Below are 20,643 nucleotides of genomic sequence, written 5' to 3' on the forward strand. Positions count from 1 at the left end.
AGTTACACTACGTCGTGTCGTGTCGCGGTGCGTGTGTGTGTTCGAGGCTGGTGGCAGATGGAAAGCAGAAGCAGAAACCCTATTGGCCTTATGATCTCTGGACGACCGGTGAGACGCAGCGGAGAGGAACGGAGCGGAGCTGGACTGGACACGATCATTTGTATGAGGATGGCTTTCCTCTATTTTTAACACTTAACCTCTTCACCGCTGAGGGAGACGAGACCTTCAACAGAAACAAACGCTGGAAGTGGAGATGTGTATTCGAAGGAGGCCTTTCTCACCACTCATCCTCTCTCTCTTTCTCTCGTGCTGTCAGCCCCCTCCCTCACAAAGGGGCCTCACTTCCTCCCTCTCATCTGCTGCTCTCCTTCTCTCTCTCTCTCTCTCTCTCTTTCTCTTTCTCTTTCTCTCTCTCTCTCTCTCTCTCTCTCTCTCTCTCTCTCTCTCTCTCTCTCTCTCTCTCTCTCTCTCTCTCTTTCTCTCTTTCTCTCTCCCCCCTTTCTCACCCTCTCCCATGCTATGGGACTCATAAATGCAGGGTCTTGTTCAAGTGTCTCAAGACTTTACTTCCGAAAAGTTTTTTTTTTTTTTTTTCAATGAAGTTGTGTTTTTTCCCCCCTTTGGTTTGTTTTTTTGGAGTCCCTTGCTCTGGTTTTCGTGGCTCCTGACTCTGCTCCTCCTCCTCTGCGCTCCTCCCCCTCCACCTCCTCATCCTCCTCCTCCTCTGCTCTACTCCCACACACACCCCTCAGCGCCCCCTTTCAGCTCCTGACCTCAACAACAACACCCCAACAACACCTCCTCACCGGACTACATTGGCCACCGCCAACCCTCAGCATCTGCCTGTCTGTCACCGTGGAGGCCAGATGGGAGGGAAGGAGGGAGAGAGGGAGAGGGAGAGGGAGAGTGGGAGGAGGCAACCAGAGACCCAGAGAACCCCTTCCTCCTCCTCCCCCTCCTGAATTATGCTGTGAATCTACCAGGACCTCCTCCTCCTCCTCCTCCTGTCCTCTTCTCTTTTCTTTTTTCTACCAAAGCAGTTGTTTTCTAGCACATTAGGGTGTGTGTAACTGATGCCGTAGCAGCTCACCAATTCAAGGCCCAAGTTATGTATCACTGAAGGCTGATGGTCTTGATACGCTCGCAAGACAAAACCAGAACTGTTGCTGCAAAAACAAGAAACCGAATAGGCCGTTGTTTTAATCCAACATTGTTTTTTATTAGGGTTTTTCTTTTTTTTGTTTCTTCGTCCTGAAGTGTTTTGTTGTTTTGCTTTTGCAAGTGAACAAAACTGTTGGTATTGAGGCACTGCAACTGCTCCGCGGGATCCGGAGTGGTGATCCAGTGCAGATGAGACGATGGAGAGGAGGGGACGTTGGCATCACTCCCCGCCATGTCGGCCCTCTCTTCACGGCCTCCTGTGCGGATGACTGGGGAGAAATGAGAAGAGAAGGTTCTGTACTCTCGTGTCCTCGCCTGGCTGTGCTGCCTTCCAGCTCTCATGTCAATCAACCTGCTAGTTGCTCCCATCCCTAACAACACACACACACACACACACACAGCATATATGCTGGCCTACCTGATCGTCAGGACAGTGCATCTGTAGCCACAGCTCTGTGTGAGGCAAAACCATCTGCCAGTGTAATCTGGCCGCAGTTCACTCGCTCACAGCTAGGGGTCAGTATTTCCCCAACACGCCACAGTTCACTCGCTCACAGCTAGGGGTCACTGTTTCTCTTTCCACAACACAGTTCACTTAGCCACTGCTACGGGGCACCTCCATCCGTCACCCACACTAAACACCATAGCCACTCGGCCCACTCTTACTACTCCCAAGAACATGGCACATTCACTCAGCCCCTGCTACAGCCCTTCAAAATCACTTCCAACCCAGTCTCTTCGTTCCCAATAACCCGCCACAGTCTACTCTTCACTTTGCCCTAAAACCCATCACGGTCACTTCTCCTTGTTATAGAAAAACACACCATGGCCTTTCAGTACCCTTTCCACTCGCCCTATACCCACCTCAATCTTATCTGTGCTCTTCACCGCTCACTCGGTCACTTCTGGTCACCTAGCTCTCTCCATCTCCATCACTGGCTCCATTATGTTGAAAGAAACCAACAATCCCCATTGAAAAGGCTAAGGGTAACATGAAATGTGGCTTATCTGAATGTTCGGTTGATTGCAGTTGTTTTCTATATCTAGATATCTTTAACCATTTGAAAAAGGAAAAAAAATTCTAGTAGTTTTGCTGGTGTTCACATAAAAAAACATTCCAAAATAAAAAATTTAAAAAATGACAGAGAGACTTTTAAGTGTGCACCTGTCTCAGCTGTTCTGAATGGCATCTGACTTAGGCCTCACAAGATGAAGCAGCCCCCTTTTTAATAGTGGAAATAGAATTTATGTATATATTTATATTTTTTTAATAAAGGAAGTATAGAACTCACTACATTTTGCTCCAGCTGGTATGTTATAATTACATTTGACAAATTTGGTTACCTACCATTCAAGTAGAGGAAAGTTGTGTGATTTTTAGTCAATGGCTTTTAACGTTGCTGGTGTGGTGTGGTGGGGGGGCGGAGGTGTGTGTGTGCGCGCGTGTCGCATCGTATCGCTCTGCGTGGGTGCGCGTGTGTCGCTCCGCGTCCCCGAGGCTCCACTAAAGCGCTTAGGGCCGAAGCTGGCGGACAGACTGGGAGAAGGAGGTTGAGGCCGAGGCCGGGATCTACCTTACCATGACGCTCACAGGGTATATACTTAATGCATGTATATCCACAAAACCTTACTTTTTGGTTGTAATGAGAAATTTATTGTTGAAGAGGTCTGTTCTCCATTTTAAAAAAAAGGCTGTTATTTGAATGCACATAAAATAAGGTAAAAAAATTGTTGGTCATTGAAAAATCATCTCAACAAATACTGAAGTTCTCTGAATTCCATCTTTTTCCCCCCCTTTCTTTTCTTTTTTTTCTCTCTCGACTCACTTGACTTTTCTTTTTTTCCTGGCTTTTTGACATGCAACATGCACTATATAAAATGAACAGCATGAGGAAAGGAAACGTCCATGTGTCCACGGATTGTAAGATCTAGTCAAGACTTTGCTGTATATGATAATGCCCTTTGTATTATATTCAAACAGTCTTATGTATGATATATAAAAACAACTTAATTCACTTGCTCTCTGCCTTTTTCTTCCTGTGCGTGCGTGTGTGTGTGTGTGCGTGCGTGCGTGTTTTTGGGGGAGGGAGAGAGGGGGGCGGGTGTGATAGGTTGGGTCTGCATGCAACAACTGCAACACTGATCATCATGATGCATCCATTCCGGCTCAGTAGGGCCATTTTGAGTTTGCCTTTAGAATGAAAATAAAATGAACATATCCGGCAGCTGGATGTATTTCAATAAATACACGTAGCGTACTTGCCCGCTATAGATTAATTGCAAGAAAATAAATAAAATTCCAAGTGTAGGAAAAGTGTTACACATCGTAGGAAAAGATTTAAGAGCAACTACAATCTCTACAGCAACCAATTGTGGCTCGTTGGTCTAGGGGTATGATTCTCGCTTCGGGTGCGAGAGGTCCCGGGTTCAAATCCCGGACGAGCCCGCTCTTTTGCAAAATCCACGGGTGGCTGTCAAGATTGTTTTAGGATGCGATTGTAAAACCGCTGCTAACTCTACACTTTGTATTCATTTTGCATAACATTATTTTATACATGACGGTTTTCCATGTACTGGCATTCATCCATGGTAAAGACTAGCTCGGAAGCCTCTTGCCATTCAAAACGTAAACCTACTGTTCAACGCAGTGAATCCAGCCATGTTTTCTGTAAGCAAAAATGATATTTTTTCAAAATCTTCAAGAAAAAAAAAGTAGGGCTCGTCCGGGATTTGAACCCGGGACCTCTCGCACCCTAAGCGAGAATCATACCCCTAGACCAACGAGCCCGCCATGTGTTCCAACGGAGAAATATAACTATATAAATAATGTACAAATTGTGCATGAACGATTGTATTTAAAAGCATAGATATATACTATTGCAATTATTATTCTTAATGCAAGTTCCATCGTTATCCAAATGTCAGTGGTGCTGTTATGTCAGTTTTGTGATGTGTAGAGTAGCCCTCGGCTCGATACCATTTTGCAATCACTGGCTTATGGCAAACTCACCCTGGAATATGTGGTACTTTTATTGTTGTCTCAGACTGTGATTTCATATAATTATTAGATGCCTCTCAGTTTTTAAATGTCCTTAAAATTGCTGTGTGTTTGTTAGCTGAAAGGCCTCACGCGCCGTCTTACCAGTGTTGAAGTCTTGATCGTTCTCTTAATTCAGAGAACACTGACAACGGTTAACCTGTTGTTTGGTAGACCTTTGGCGACACAATATTTCAGACATAGATGCGTGGTTAAAAACATTCATAATGTATTCTTGCATCACATCTAAAACACTAGTGTACTGACTATAATGTCAACAATATGATGCAGAATTGCATTGTGGGAAAACAGAAAGCCTGTAAGCCCTGTATCAGGAGTGTGTGGAGGGGTTTTGGTCTAATTTAATCGGCTGTTTTTCAGTACAATTCCTTATATGCTTACCGATGAGTCGACAAAGACACCGAATGACAACCCCCATAATCAGCCCGTGAGATACTGGACCCAGAGTCTGCAATTTTCACACAACGATAGTTCATACGGTCAGATAGCTAGCCACAACTAGCTAGTCGGCTAATACGCTATCCACAACACAATGCCGAATTTCTGCGCGGCCCCAAACTGTACAAGAAAGAGCACCCAGTCCAACTTGGCATTCTTCAGGTTCCCAAGAGACCCCGAAAGGTAGCTACGCCGTCATGTCTTTCTGTGATATAACTTGTAGCCTACTGTTTTGCATAACTCTCACTGTCCAGCCGAAACGTGACAATGTGATGAGTGTTCCATCAATTAGAGCGTATCTTGTTCCATTAGACAATGCCCATGTTCTCTTTCAAAGTGTAAGTAAGTATGCATGATCTCTTCTCACCAGAATACAGACTCGTTACACCCCTGCTCCCTCTGCTCTCATCTGTGATCTGTACTATTCTACATTGAATTATTTTGCTACTGTGTAAGTTCATGATTATAGCTACTGTCTTAAAACTCCTGGCCGTGCAGTATAATGATCCACTACTACACTTTGCTCACTTTTTTCAGTATACGGGTGGACTAAAGTAATCCTTGAGTTGGCTACTTAGACATGCATGCTGCTCAGGCAGAGTCCATGCAACAGATTACAGGATGGTGCAAAGATTACAGGATGGTGCAGATGAAGTGGGCGCAGACTGACCTTTCTGTAAGATCAACACACAGGCATATCACAGCCTTCTGTGTGTATTCATCCTGGTCAACTCTGTCGAAAGAGTCTAGTTGTGAACAATCATGGAAACAAAAAGTTGTTAACAGTCTGTAAAGAATGCACCTGTTTCATACTTCAAGTCCAGTGACTTCCACCTAGGACTCATTCCATTATCCAAACTCCCATCCTCGACTTGAGCTTGTGGCCTCGCACTTCTCTGACACCCCCCACCTCCATGGAGAAAACAAATAGGTGTCCCAACTGTCAGCCGAGGCACAACAAGTTTTGGGGGACTTTTCCCCATTCAACATCCTGATAGCACATGAGAAAATGACCTATGAAATGCACTCTTGCGAGAAATTGCAACAAACTTCCTTTGTCAATGATGTCTTGCCGCGTCATCACAAGGCCACACGCACAAGGGAAGACGGGAGATTAGCTATTGAATTTGACACCTAAACTGTGTTGCCTGCCTTGTCTGTTATGTGTCTCCTAGGTGTGTGTGTGTGTGTGTGTGTGTGTGTGTGTGTGTGTGTGTGTGTGTGTGTGTGTGTGTGTGTGTGTGTGCGTGCGTGCGTGCGTGCGTGCGTGCGCGTTTGCGTGTTTGTGAACTGATGTAAGGCTGATTGCTGGACTGATTGCTGGAAGTGAGTGCTATAGGTCTATAAGGTGTATTAGGTCTTTGTGTATGTTTTTCTATTTGTGTATTTATGTAAGTCCTCAGACACCTACATTTCCCTGGGTATTAATAGTACTGCACTCTACTCTACTCCTCGCTGCAGATGCAAGCTGTGGGTGGAGAACTGCCGCCGTAGCGACCTGGAGTGCAAGACTCCGGACCAGCTGAACAAGCACTACCGCCTCTGCGCCAAGCACTTCGAACCCGCCATGATCTGCAAGACGGTAAGAGACAAGCTGCCAAACAAAACTCATGTGTAGGTCAAACATGGGGGGTGCGCAGGTCAGGGGTAACACTCAACTCTGGGAGTCCGGGGCAATACACTGATAGGGCTCCCCTCACGGCCTGCCATGGTTACAATAGGGCCTCCAACTCCAATATAGGAGGGTCCTGGGCAATACTCTCACCTACAGGGAGATATGTGGTATGGGGGGTGAGGGGTGGGCAATATGCTCTCATCTGTACATTATATTATGTAGTTTGGTGATGTTGAGCATTTGAACTCTGTCGTGTGACGTGTGTGTGTTTGTGTGCATGCGTGCGTTCGTGTGTGTGTGTGTGTGTGTGTAGAGTCCATACCGCACTGTCTTGAGGGAGACGGCCATTCCCACGATCTTCGACTTGACGAGTCACCTGACTAACCCACACAGCAGACACCGCAAGAGGATCAAGGACCTGGTACACACACACACACACACACACACACACACACACACACACACACACACACACACACACACACACACACACACACACACACACACCAGTGCTTGACGTTAACTTTTTCAACTTAGAGGGATAGCCCCTTGAGATAAGATATCTTGCTTTCGAGGGGATCCCCATACACCTGTGTGTGTGTGTTTCTGATTGATTACCTGTGTGTGTTTACCTGTGTGTGTTATACAGACGGATGAGGACATCAGGAGAATCAAAGAGAGGAGATGTGAGTACAATGCCAATACTGCCCAGTGTGTGTTAAAAAGGTACTTTCTGTCTGCGGACTTTAACATCAACACAGTAGTGTGACACTACACACACATTTTACTTCTTTAACCGTGCCCACAATTTAACATTACATTTCCACAGACACCAATTTAGTTGCAATCTCAAAGGTAATTGGAGATCATTGAAACCAAAGAGACAGTCCGCTGTAAAGAGACACACGTTAATGTAACCGGGTGAATAGACCGGCCGCAACGAGCTCAAGCAACAGAGAATCGCTGGACTGTGCAGCAAGAGCTATGTCTGTGAAAAGCAGAATGGAAGCATTCCAACATTCCCATTGGCTGTGTCAGCTGTCGCCGAACTGCATCATAGCTAATTTGTATAATGTTGGCTGGAGCTCAACTACAAACTGTCGCTCGAATCGCCTCTAGTCGCCTGAAACGCTTTTGTCTCTTTTGTCGCCTGAGACTCAATGCGAAGTCAGTTACTTCCATGGCTGGACTCAACGATGTAGTGCTTGGTCTATTCGTGCCTTAACTCTTCTCAGACTAATGTGCCATCTCTGATCTGCTGTCTGTCCTGGCCCGTTGAGTCCTGTGGCATTAGGGGTGTAAATAATAATCAAATTGTATCGATCCTATGGCCCACTTTGCCTTTATTTGACAAGACAGTCGAAGATGGTGACAGGAAGCGAATGGGACAGAGAGACGGGAGGATCGGACTCGAACTGGGGTCCCCGTGGGTGGGCATTCAAGCCAAATGTGGCTTAGCATGCTGCGCCACAGGGCCCCCATTGTGGGGCTCTCTTAAAGGGATACTGTGTGAGATTTTTAGGTGTTTATTATCAGAATTCATACTGCCCATTAACTAATGTTACCTTTTTCATGAATACTTACCACCAGCATCCAATTCTAAGTATTCACTATGACTGGAAAAATTGCACTTTTCATACATGAAAAGGGGGATCTTCTCCATGGTCCGCCATTTTGAATTTCCAAAATTAGCCATTTTTAGCTGCAGAAATGACTGTAATTGGATATTACTGGAAAATATTTGTTCATTACTTAGTAAACTGTCACGTAAAGGTCAAATTTGGCAATAGGCAGCCCAGTTTCAATGAGCAGCATAGTTGCAGTACCTTTTTTGACCATTTCCTGCACAGTGTCCCTTTAAGTATCGAAAATAATTGAATCACTGGCCGCTGTCCAATGCCCTAGCTCCATAACATAATAGAGGTAGAAAAATAATTGGAAATAATCACATCGCATCGTATCGTGGGGAATTCTTAAAGGTACACTGTGTGAGATTTTTAGTTGTTTATTTCCAGAATTCATGCTACCCATTCACTAATGTTACCTTTTTCATGAATACTTACCACCACCGTCAAATTCTAAGTATTCATTATGACTGGAAAAATTGCACTTTTCATACATGAAAAGGGGAATCTTCTCCATGGTCCGCCATTTTGAATTTCCAGAAATAGCCATTTTTAGCTGCACAGATGACTGTACTTGGGCCATACTAGTAGCAAATATTAGTTTATTACTTAGTAAACTTTCATGAAAAGATCAAATTTTGCGATAGCCAACCCAGTTTCAATGAGCAGCATAGTTGCAGTACCTTTTTTGGCCATTTCCTGCACAGTGTCCCTTTAAGTATCGAAAATAATCAAATCCCTGCCTTGAGAAATCGTCATGGAGGCTGTGATTTACTTGCCTGATTATCATACACTTGCAAGAAGGTGTTGCGTCACTAGGAGGGCGCAGCCTGGCTAGTGATTTACACCCCTAGTATTCTAGTGATTCTCAAACTGTGGGCCCTGATGGTATTCCAAGTGGGCCTTGAAATCCTTTTCAAAAAGCCTAAATAATGTTTTTCTTCATGTTGCTGTTAATTACTTATTTGATTAAATTGATTATTGGGTTATTCCTCTCCTCTGTCTCTTCTTCCTGTTGCTCTCTCCTCTCTCTCTCTCTCTCTCTCTCTCTCTCTCTCTCCCTCTCTCTCTCTCCAGTGGAGTCGTGTATGGAGCAGCTTCAGAGCGGCGAGGGCGAGGGGGATGGGGAGGAAGAGGGGGAGGTGCGGCCGGAGGGAGGTGAGGAAGAGAGTCCTATGCTGAGCCGCGAGCAGCAAGAGGAGACGCAGTACACCCGCGTCGTCATGGAAACACTACTCCTCATGGCGCGCCAGGCCATCCCCCTGCACACACCACGGGACACACCACGGTGCGCACGTGTGTGTGTGTGTGTGTGTGTGTGTGTGTGTGTGTGTGTGTGTGTGTGTGTGTGTGTGTGTGTGTGTGTGTGTGTGTGTGTGCATGTCAGGGCTTGACACTGGCACCTGCCAACCGGCCAAATGCTGGTAAAACTTGGCTGTGGCTGGTAACAATTTCAGTGTCACTAGCCAATTTGGCAGGTAGCTTATTCAATGGTGACAATTCAGAATAGCTTATATTCTGCACGTTGCCCCTTGTGTATCAATTGTTTGTATCTAAGTTCAAGAAAAAGCTCAGTTACTTGCTTTAAGCACCTCATCTTCTGAGGTTAGATGTACAGCGTCATGATAAACATTTTTTTAAAAATGGATGGCTAGTGACTCGGGAAAGCCGCTAGACACAGTGGCCTCCAAGCGAAAATGTTAATGTCAAGCCCTGGTGCATGTGCGTGTGAAAGTTCAATTTGTGTATGCGTGTGCAATTTAGAGTATTTGCGTGTTGGTGATTGTCTGCAATCATAATCTGTATGGATTTTAATTTTTCTGTCAAATGATCAAATAAAACTTTTACAATGACGTTGATAGATTCATTTGGCCTTTTCTCTTTGTATAGCAGTAGAAGGAGCATCCCACAAACACGCTTACGAAGTCACACGGAGGAGGAGGAGGAGGAGGAGGAGGAAGAAGAAGAAGAAGAAGAAGAAGAAGATGATGATGAAGACGAGGCCTCATTGCACAGTAACCTGCAGGCCCTGCTAGAGCTGCGTATGGCTGTGGGGGATGCAGTACTGCACCGCCAGCTGGAGGGGGCAGCAGTCAACCAGGAGTGGTGCCCTCCAGAGGAGGTGATCCATCATCATCATAATAATAATAGTAATGATAATAATTCTACGATGACGATATAGTAATAACAATTGGGTAAGCCGTGGTGTAATGGTTATAGAGGTGGTGTAAAGATCAGAGGGTTGGGAGTTTGAATCCCATCCTTACCTCTCCCTACACCTCCACCCATGGCTGAAGAGCCCTTGAGAAAGGCACCTAACCACACATGTCTCCAGGGACTGTAACCAATACCCTGTAAATACAGAAATGTAAATCGCTTTGAAATTAAAAAAAAAAATGCATCAGCCAAGTGTAATGTAATGTAATAATGTAATGGATCATGGATGCAATACAATGCTGCTGCTGCTACTACTACTACTAGTACTTCTATGTCTATTAAGGGCCGTACACACACGTCGCTGCTAGTTACTCGCTCAGCGGATGAAGTCAATAGAATGTCTACGTGTTCCAGCGAGTCTCGCTGGCGAGTAGGCGAGGAGAGTACAAGCGATGCGATGTGGGCGGGTTCCGAGATAAACTTATTTTATCTTCGAGCGACGCGAGTTAAGCGAGTAACCAATTGGAATGCAGAATACAGATTATTGACAGGTGACGTTACCCCTGTGGTGTTCTGACCACCCAACTTCTGCACGCCATCACACTTTGGTTAAAAGTGTTGAGGAAAATACATCCAATACAGTGTACACCATCAAAGGCTCATGCATGGTTGTGCACAGCACACGATCAACGTTAAACAGCGTAGGCCTACATTTTGTTTCGTACGGACGTTATTGGCGCGGACAGCGGGAACCATGACAACCAGTAAACAAAGTCACCCAGAGCGAGTGGCGAGTAGGCGAGTGAGCAAGTAGCGAGTAAATAGCTGCGACGTGTGTGTACGGCCCTTTACTGCCACTACTAGTAGTATTACTTCTATGTCTACTACTACTACTACTACTACTACGAATAACAATAACAATAATTCTATCATGATTCACGATTATAACATGTAATAAATTGACATTAAAGTACTACTACCTCTACTACTACTTGTTATAATAATAGTAATAGTGAATGATAATATGAATCTGTGTAGGTGGAGGGAGTGCTGTGTGCCCTGGAGGAGGCCAGCAGGGAGGAGGTGCTGAGGGAGGTGAGGTGCGCCTCCTCCTACTCCCTCCTGACGCTGGAGCCTGAGGAGTTCCCCCGCGGCCCCCGGCTGCCCCTCTGCCTGAGGTACGTCGACCAGGACGACGCCCTCCGCGAGGAACTGGTGGCACTGCTGGAGCTGCCCCAGGGGACACCGGGGGACGTCGGAGAGGAGACGCAAGGGGACGGGGGCGGGGATAAGGACGGGGACAGTGAGAGCGACAGGTAATTTTGTATTGGTGGGATGTGATGTGTTTCGAATGTGTTTGTTTTGTTCTTTGTTTTACTCATAGTGTTTATTTTACTTCTATCCGTCTTATTTGTTGAGACCAGGGGCCTCGTTTTTTATCATGCGTTGTAAAGCGTGCATGCGAGCATTCCCACATGTACATGAAAGTAGGAATATGCCTAAATATATGCACATCTCAGTGCATACATGCAAGTGGAAGAAACACAACATTGCAAATAATATTGAGCAGTATCAAAAATTGAGAATAAATTCTCTGACTAAGGCACTCCAAATTAAAATGTCTTTATTAATATGACAGGTCCTACATGGACATATTAAAAACAAGGCCCACGCGTAGCGGCATGAGTGCCTTCTTCAGGGCAGTAACACAAAAGAACAGAGTAGTGCATTTGTTAGGGGTGTAGGTAAGGACAGGTGCAGACAACTAGATGATTAGTGCTGAGCTTCTCCAACTGCTGAGCCCGCCTCTCACACAGCTCCCAGCAGTAGAGATCTGTCAATATTGAGCAGCACATGGTTTCATTTGTATTGTAATGGAGTGTATCTGTTTGTTATCTTTTACATTACATTACATTAGTATTTAGCAGACGCCTTTGTTCAAAGCAACTTACAAGGAGCAATTTAAACAAGAACAGGGTAAGGCACAGTGTACAGTTGCAACACTGATAGCATTGTCCTACCAAGAGTAAAGAAGAGTACAATGCATTAAAAGGAAGCAAAAAGTAAACGAAGACCTCAAGGTGCAGTGTACAGTTGCAACCCTGACAACATTGTCAAACACAAGGTAATAGAAGCAACTTTAAATAATAGGAAGGTAACAAGGAAAATTGGATAATAAGCAAGACATCTAGGCGCAGTGTACAGTTGCAGTTATCTGATGGTGTAGATGGTCGGGATACCAAAATGTCTGTCTCAAAATCCACGTTCATAAAAATACAGACCCCCAAACGCCCCTTTGACTTTATCATAAGCCTGCCAACGCCTCCTTTAGTATAAAAAATAAACAGGCCAATGCCCCCCAATGGTAAGCAAGCCAGCACAGACCCCTCTCAGCTGCATCTTTCTCAATGCCCCCCTAGGGCTGAAGAGCCCCCATTGAGAACACTACTCTACAGGTATATGGCTGGCCCATGTTGATTTGTCATGCTCATAAAGACATGACTGTGTCCAGGTATGGGCGGGCCAATAAAGCGCTGTGTAACTAGTGCGATGCTAATTTGGGACTAATGGCATGCTGATGAAGCTCTAAATGGCTGTGTGCAGGTATGGACGGGCCCTGGCTTGGCACCTGGAGGCCCAGCTAACTAAGGTGTCGGGGCTCAGCATGGAGCAGTGTCGCGGCCAGGCACACGCCGCCACAGGAGCCCTCTCTGGTTACATGCGGACCGCTGCAGAGTGCTTAAGCAACAAGTACGTTTTGGGGTGTGTGTGTCTGTGTGTGTGTGTGTAGTGTCTACTGTCAAGTTAAGTATACTTTGTTGTCAATTTTTTCTGCATAACTTAGATTACACAGAGGATTCGAAATGTATATAATATAATTACGGCTTGTCTGTGTCTGAGTATGTTAGTGCGTGAAGTAGCAAGTGTGTGCAGTGCACCCACAGTGCTGATACTAGCGCCGTTGACTCCCCAGTGTGTCTCTTAACGTCTTGTTAGAGTGTCGTACTAGCCTGTGTCACCCCCACACTTGCCTTAAAATTTCCTATAATGTCTCTCTCTCTCCCCATCCCCCTCTCTCTCCCCATCCCCCCTCTCTCCCTCTCTCCAGGTATCCACTAGCGGTGTTGACTCCCCAGTCCTGTGTGTCTCTCAACGTCTTGTTAGCGCGCCGCTCTCGGCTAGCCGGCGTCACCACCGCGCTAACAATTATCGGCCACATGGAGGCGCTCCTGCTCTCGTCGCCACAGTTACGCGCAGAGATGGGCCGCAGCCTGGACCTGCTGTTGCCAGGCAACCCGGAGAGGGCGGAGTACCTGCGGGGGGCGTGTTCCTCCGGCTGGAGCGAACGGCACGACGCGTTCGAGATCGCCGTGGAGATGGTGGAGCCAATGGTATTGTGTCTAGGCACCCTGCGGGAGGAAGGGGAGGAGCTAAGGCAGGAAGAGGAAGAGGAGGGACAAGTGAAGAAAGATGAGGAACAAAAGAAGGAAGAGGCGGGGCAAGAGAAGAAGACGGCCAGTCAGTGGGATGTTGCGTCCCCCTGGGGCACCTCCCTGCGTAGGCGTGCGGTGGCGGTGAGCGAGGCGCTGGGTGACTTCTCTCTCCTGGTGACGCTAGTTGTGCTGCGCCACACGCTGGCCTTCACCCGGGCCTTCGGGAAGAATCTCCACGGCAACACGCTGGATGTCTTCCTGGCGGCCAATAGCCTGCCGGCCGTCCTGCACTCGCTAGCGGAGGTGCTCGACAACATAGAGGTACATGCGCCCATGCGCACACACAACTCACTCATGTACACACACACACACACACACACACACACACACACACATGCTAGCAGATGTGCTTGACAACTAGGAGGAACACACAAACACAGTCACAAACACACTAGCAGAGGTGCTTGATAACCTGGAGGTACACTCACAATCACACACACACACACACACAAACACAGTCACAAACACACTAGCAGAGGTGCTTGATAACCTGGAGGTACACTCACAATCACACACACACACACGCACGCACACACACACACACTTTCTCACTCTCTCTCTCTCTCTCTCTCTGTCAGAGGTCCATAGATATGGTGATGGGTCAGCTACATAAATGCTACAATATTAAATGCTAAAAATGTTGCTAACATTTGCAGCGCAAGTAGACTAGTAAACCAGCGCCACCCGCTGGACGGCAACATTTTTTGGCTACGAGTGAGTCTGACCTCGCATCATTGTTGTGGTGTGCCAGGCTTGCCAAGAATCTGGCAAACCAATCACAATGCAGAGATTTGTTTTGAATCAAAGCGGACGGGTTTTGAGGGAGTGACTACGAAGCTCGCAACGTTGGGAAAACACATCAACGAGAAAGATAGCACTGATTGGTCAGAGCGCCGTCCTCTAGGCACAGACACGGTCTGAAAGGCAACGGGTTATTCTCATCAATAATCTTCGGATGTCCTATTCATCGGGGCCAGACTAAATTACACATCCAATCTCACATTTAGGCTGGTTTATCAGGCTACAGCGCAAGTGGAGGTCAATTCTAAACAACAGAAATCAAATGGGTTACACTAACCACAGTGCCAAGATCAAGGCCATAGTATGTCTTTCCACTCAGATGCCTATGCCATTTTCTGTTGAGATCAATAAAGTATCTCACTTTTACACCTTTACCTCTCATTCTTTACTCTTTTCTCCTGTCTCCTCTACTGCTCTCCTCTCCTCCTTTACTCTTTTCTCCTCTCTCCTCTCTACTTTTGACCTCTGCCTCTCTCCTCTTCTCTACTTCTCTCCTCACTTCCTCTTCTCTTCCCTCTTTCCTCGTCTCGTCTCCTCTTTTCCTCGTCTCCTCTCATCTGTTTTCTCCCTCCCCTCCTCTCCTCTCCTCCCCTCTCCTCTGTTCTCCTCTTCTTCTCTCCTCTCTCCACTCCTCTCCTTTCCTGTCTTCTCCTCTCTCCTCTCTCCTCTCCTCTTCTCTCCTCTCTCCACTCCTCTCCTCTCTTCTCTTCTCTCCTCCACTTCTCTCTTCTCCTCTCCTCCTCTCCTCTTCTCTCCTCTCTTCTCCTCTCCTCTCCTCTCCTCCTCCTCTCCTCTCTCCTCTCATGTACCCCCTCCTCTCCTCTCCTCTCCTCCTCCAGGTCTATCATGAGTTTTGGTTCGAGGAGGCCGTATCCCTGGCAGCCAATGTGAGCGTGGGCCCGTGTTTGCCCCGCGCAGTTCTCCTCCGGCAGGAGGCGGAGCCCGTCTCCCCGGAGTCCCACTACAGGCAGCACCTGACCCTTCCCATCATGCACTTCGTCAGGCAGGAAGTGCGCTCGCTCTTCTCGGAGCAGCACGTGCGCGCGCTGCGCTGCCTGTCGCTGGTGCCCGCGGTGATGGGCCACCTGAAGTTCAACACGGCGGCGGAGGACACCTCGCACGCCTCCCACAGTTACCGCGGCGACCTGCCCAACCCCGACACGCTGGCCGCCGAGCTGCACTGCTGGCGCATCAAGTGGAAGCACCGCGGGCGGGAGGTGGCCCTGCCCTCCACGCTGGCACACACGCTGGCGCTGCCCGATCTCAAGTTCTTCCCCAACGTCCGGGCCTTCCTGCGCGTCCTGGCCACGCTGCCGTTGCTATGGGATACCGCCCGGGCGGAGGGGGAGGGGAGCACCGAGGGGGTCTCGAGCGCCCGGCGGAGACTCCGCTGTTACCTGGCCAACACACCCGTGCACCTGAGACACACCTCCCTGGCCCTGCTCTACACACACACACACCTGCTCATGGACCTCACACACCTGGCCAGGCAGTACACACAGCACGGCAGGGACGCACAGCACACAAACACACAGGAGGCACACACGCATAAGGACGGGGAACAACAAGAACAACAACAGCATACACACTCACAAGAGGCCAGCAGGGACGCTCAACACACACACGCAGACTCACAGGAGGATGGGGTGGAACGCCAACACACACTCTCACACACACACTCAATCAAACAGGAGCAGGACACATACTCACCCACACAGGAGGGGAGCATAGACCAGAAGGTAAACACACAAGACAAAACCACCTCCTGATAAAGCTCAACTTACCACTGGTCTAACACACACACACACACACACACACACACACACACACACACACACACACACACACACACACACACACACACACACACACACACACACACACACACACACACACACAGACAGTGTGTGTGTGTGTGTGTGTGTGTGTGTGTGTGTGTGTGTGTGTGTGTGTGTGTGTGTGTGTGTGTGTGTGTGTGTGTGTGTGTGTGTGTGTGTACCGTGGACACTGGAGCTGCCACTTACGTACTTCAGAAGAATGTAACGATGACAGATGTGTTCTATACTCTGTTCTCAAGGATTTTTTTCTTTTTTTTACTTAATTGTTATAAAAAAACTGTGTCTGTAATTAAAAAAACAATGTTCATCTGAATGAACTTTGGTGAAGTTTGTTCTTTAAGTCCAGAAGTTAGTCTCTCGTTTGCAATCAGAATATTGAACAATACCTCATCCTAACAGTACCTGTCTGTGTTTGACTCCATGGACATCACCACCATACAGGGCAGTCATGTGTAAGCGGTTAGGGCATCATTCTGCTTGCGGGTTCGACTTCCGACCTACCAGGTTGGTGGGGGAGTAATTAACCAGTGCTCTCCCCCATCCTCCTCCATGACTGAGGTACCCTGAGCATGGTACCGTCCCACCGCACTGCGTGTCCTCAGGCTGCACCCTCATACACGGTGGTCAATGCATTTTCCAGCAAGAGAGCTTTCTTATCCAATCTACTTTCTTTGGTTTGCTCCTAACTCAAGCTGCTCACGGTTTTGCCATTTGCCACCTCCCCTGCCACACCTGGTCATGTATAACATGGTATAGGGCCATGGCCGTAACTACCACTGAGGACACAAAGGTCATGTCCTCTGTATTATTTTTAGTAATGTAAAATTTTATGAAATAAAATGATGATGGAAATCGATATATGATCAACAATGATAAATTCAGTCTGTACGCCACCCCCATTTAATGAAAACAAACTTAAGAGTTTGACTGAAGTGATTGAAGCATTCTAAATGTATAGCATGCAGTATTTGACCTCGGTATTTCAAAATGTCTGGTTATGGCCCTGTAAAGGGCGGCTACACCTAGTCATGTTGCCTGGTCTGTTTATTGGGGCATAGTTAGCTCTCCTAATACATCATACAGCAGCAGGTGAGACCAATAAGAGGGAGATAGAGAGTGTGTGTGTGTGTGTGTGTGTTTGTACTCTTGTTAACATTTTTCCTTCAGTAGTGGAATATTCAGGCCAGAGATAGAGTGTGTGTGCACGCGCGCTCGTGCTATGCTCAACATTTGTGGTACTGTGATGGACCTGCTTTAAATCGCGATTGTAATTTGCACAGTGTGTGTGTATGTGTTTGTGTGTGAGTGTGTATGTGTGTCCGTCCGTGTAACTGTAGCCCACTATGCCCAATGTGCCCCCTATTGTAGTGGTGTAAAGACCAATGAAGGTAATGGTGCACTGGGCAACTTCATGAGCATTATTTTCTGAGCAAACATGCAATAAGATGGTGTTTGGACTGTTTATCGTCACTGTAACACTTTTCATCAAGATAACCTGGAGCAGCAGCAAACAGCTTTTTATTATCATTAACACAGGAAGGGCGTGATGGTTAGACATGAAGAGGAAGATGCAGAGGGGTGTGTGTGTGTGCGTGCGTGCGTGCGTGCGTGCGTGCGTGCGTGCGTGTGTGTGTGTGCAGGGCCGGCTTAACGCACCTGCCAGGGGGCCCCTGATTGGCCAGAAGTGAAAAAATGCAGAATTTTGACCCAATGCAACATTGAAAAATGTATCTATTTTGTTCAGTACAGTTGGTAGACAAGTTGCCCTCATTTCCTAGCTCTTAACTATGACATTGTCTATGTAACTTTCCTGGATTTTTTTTTCCTTTCAGGGGGCCGCACAACAACCTGTAGCCTAGGGCAATGTTAATCCGGCCCTGTGTGTGTGTGTGATATAAATATTTTATTAGAAGTAGTAAATAGGGCGTTGCTTCTTTCCACTGCTACTTTGAGAAGATAAGAGTTTCTGGTGTGTGTGGGTGTGTGTGCACGCAACTCCGCGTTACGTGGATGAACCTGCTGACGTCCACAATTGCCATCACGGTACAAATCCAAGGCTTTGTCTCAAATGACGCACTTTTGTCAGTGCACTGACAGTCAGTGCACAGTGCACTGAGGTGTTTAGTGCATAGTGTCGTGGAAAAAATTGAGCACTATGCACTGTGCCCTCGCTGGAAGTGACGGCTGAGCATGGCATTAGCTCGCCAAAATATGAGTTGCCTACTGTTTACAATGAACAGTGTCTGGTGCTTGTATTTCCATGTCCTTCACCCCAAAGAACAACAATCACACATACAATACTTTGGTTGGCATGAAAAGGTTGGTGTCCCATCAACATTACTTACAGAATTAGGAGACTGTTGACCAAAGAAATTCAACAGAAGAACAATCTCTCGGGGGGGAATGCATTGGCCACGGTGTAGTACGTGTAGGACACGAGTGGAAGAAAAATTAACTCCCTTGCGCATGGTCATTGGTCAGTGGGTGCGATGGATAACATTTCCGTACTCCCTTGTGTGGGGGCGACACCATGATGGATAATTTGTGGCCAAATTAACGGCAGCTGTTGGTCAGCAGTAATTGCTGGGGGTGATTAAGGACAGCTGACAAACATTCACGCTGTCCTATGACCTGTTCCACACTCCGACCCTCGCGGAAGTGTCATTGCATGCTTCCCTGATGCTTCCAATACTGACCGTAGAAGAAAAATAAAATTTCCGTACTCCACTCGCCATCATTTCATACTACGCTGTTATAACGTGAGTAAGCCCTCTTGTCTCAAGCCTCTTTGCTGTTGACCAAACTATTCTACTGAACTGAATGCCACATTTCCTCCGTGTCATTGTCAACATGGCCGCCGTTTAGTGCGTGCAGTGTCCATCATTCAAGCACTGCATTTTTCAGCCATTGTTAAGGGATAATCCTGGCACTTTCAGTGCACTGGCTCAACTAAAATGTTCAGCGTGTGTGCCCTAGGCACTGAAGTGCACAAGTGCGGCATTTGAGACACGGCCCAAGTATTTTTTTCAGTTCACATTGCCTTTTCCTGTTTCCCCAGGGGGCGTTGGGTAGACCTAGGGGGGCGTTGAGAAGGATAGAGCTGACCTGGGGCGATGCTTTGTTGCCATTGGGGGGCATTGGTATGCAGGCTTAAGATGGGGTCAAGTGGGCGTTGGGAGGCCTATGATGAGGTCCAAGGGGTGTTTATTCAAAAAAGGTTGAGAACCACTGATCTAGTATATCTGCAATATATTTGGGGCCTAGTGGTCATTGAGTGACTTATAGACAATCAGAAGAGTTTGAAACTCTATTCTAAACTTCACTGGGAGCCAGTGACATACAGGAGTTGGACAAAATAACTGAAACACCTGTCATTTTAGTGTATTTTCATTGCTTCCTGCCTGTTGGCCAATCTTCATTAATTGCACATTGCACCAGTAAAGTGAAGTGTGAAGGTTCAATTAGCAGGGTAAGAGCACAGCTTTGCTCAAAATTTTCCAATGCACACAACATTATGGGTGACGTATTGCAGTTCAAAAAGGAGAATTTCTTGGTGCGCGTGTAGCTGTTGCATCTTTGACCGAGACAGCAAGTCTTTGTGATGTGTGACCAGTGTATATCAGAGGTCTTGTTGGATGTGTGTGTTGACCTGTGTGTGTCCTTTTGTGCGGAGCCTCTTTGGGCTGTCAAATACATCCACACACAGGCCTGCACACACGCACGCACGCACACACACACACACACACACACACACACACACACACACACACACACACACACACACACACTCACACACCAGTGTGCTTTTTTCAGCTTTTTAAAATTAAGTCTTAGTCTTAGTCACAATGACGAAAATCAATTTTAGTTTTAGTCATATTTAGTCATTGCCTTGCCAATTTAGTCTTAGTCTTAGTGTAAATGACTGAAATCAAATGTTGTCTTAGTCATTTTTTTGTCATTTTAGTACTTTTAGTCAACACTGTAGATAATAGAACTTCTCCACACACTGCTTCTCTTTTTGGCATATATCACTGACTGTACAGAATAAACCTTCTCCACACACTGCTTCTCTTTTTGGCATATATCACTGACTGTACAGAATAAACCTTCTCCGCACACTGCTTCTCTTTTTAACATAAATCACACTGTACAGAATAAAACTTCTTCACACACTGGTTCTTTCATGTATGTAACACCAGTCTTAGTCTTAGTCTTAGTCTTAGTCTTGGTCTAAATGACGGAAATCAAAAAGGGGCATTTTTTCATCATAGTCCTTGTTGACAAAAACACACACACACACACATGCAGGTGCATACATAAAGCTTATACAAAAACCTTTGAATAACATCATGGATGTCAAGAAGCACAAAAGTTGTGAAAACTAAAATGAAAAGGCCCTGAAATTGGCCTAATGGTGGGGCACTGGGTTATTACACCGGCGAATCTGGCATAATAT

The 20,643-nt window shown here is 46.7% G+C and overlaps 1 protein-coding gene, 1 long non-coding RNA gene and 2 other non-coding genes across 6 annotated transcripts; 2 read left to right on the forward strand and 2 right to left on the reverse strand.

The window, feature by feature from the left end:
• Positions 1–502: 502 nt before the first annotated feature.
• On the reverse strand, positions 503–4,680 carry LOC134455844 (uncharacterized). Its single transcript, XR_010036174.1, has 3 exons — positions 4,601–4,680; positions 4,304–4,374; positions 503–1,430 (listed from the first exon to the last, which is right to left on the reverse strand). It is a non-coding gene; the product is annotated as an uncharacterized LOC134455844 (long non-coding RNA).
• Positions 3,536–3,607, forward strand: trnap-cgg (transfer RNA proline (anticodon CGG)). The gene has a single exon. It is a non-coding gene; the product is annotated as a tRNA-Pro (tRNA).
• On the reverse strand, positions 3,877–3,948 carry trnap-agg (transfer RNA proline (anticodon AGG)). Its single transcript has one exon. It is a non-coding gene; the product is annotated as a tRNA-Pro (tRNA).
• On the forward strand, positions 4,618–16,188 carry thap12b (THAP domain containing 12b). Of its 3 annotated transcripts, none has more exons than XM_063207160.1 (10): positions 4,618–4,840; positions 6,119–6,239; positions 6,586–6,693; positions 6,922–6,958; positions 8,975–9,185; positions 9,791–10,019; positions 11,093–11,370; positions 12,659–12,805; positions 13,164–13,809; positions 15,189–16,188. In XM_063207160.1, exons 1-10 carry the CDS (start codon positions 4,752–4,754, stop codon positions 16,116–16,118), a joined length of 2,796 nt encoding a protein of 931 aa, XP_063063230.1. In that variant the 5' UTR covers positions 4,618–4,751; the 3' UTR covers positions 16,119–16,188. The 3 variants fall into 3 exon arrangements, with proteins under 3 accessions (XP_063063230.1, XP_063063229.1, XP_063063231.1); XM_063207159.1 differs by having other exon boundaries at positions 4,619–4,840; positions 9,788–10,019; XM_063207161.1 differs by having other exon boundaries at positions 4,743–4,995; positions 9,788–10,019.
• The last annotated feature ends 4,455 nt before the right edge of the window (positions 16,189–20,643 follow it).

The sequence above is a fragment of the Engraulis encrasicolus genome, chromosome 9 (genome assembly GCF_034702125.1).
Source record: "Engraulis encrasicolus isolate BLACKSEA-1 chromosome 9, IST_EnEncr_1.0, whole genome shotgun sequence".
NCBI lineage: Eukaryota > Metazoa > Chordata > Actinopteri > Clupeiformes > Engraulidae > Engraulis > Engraulis encrasicolus.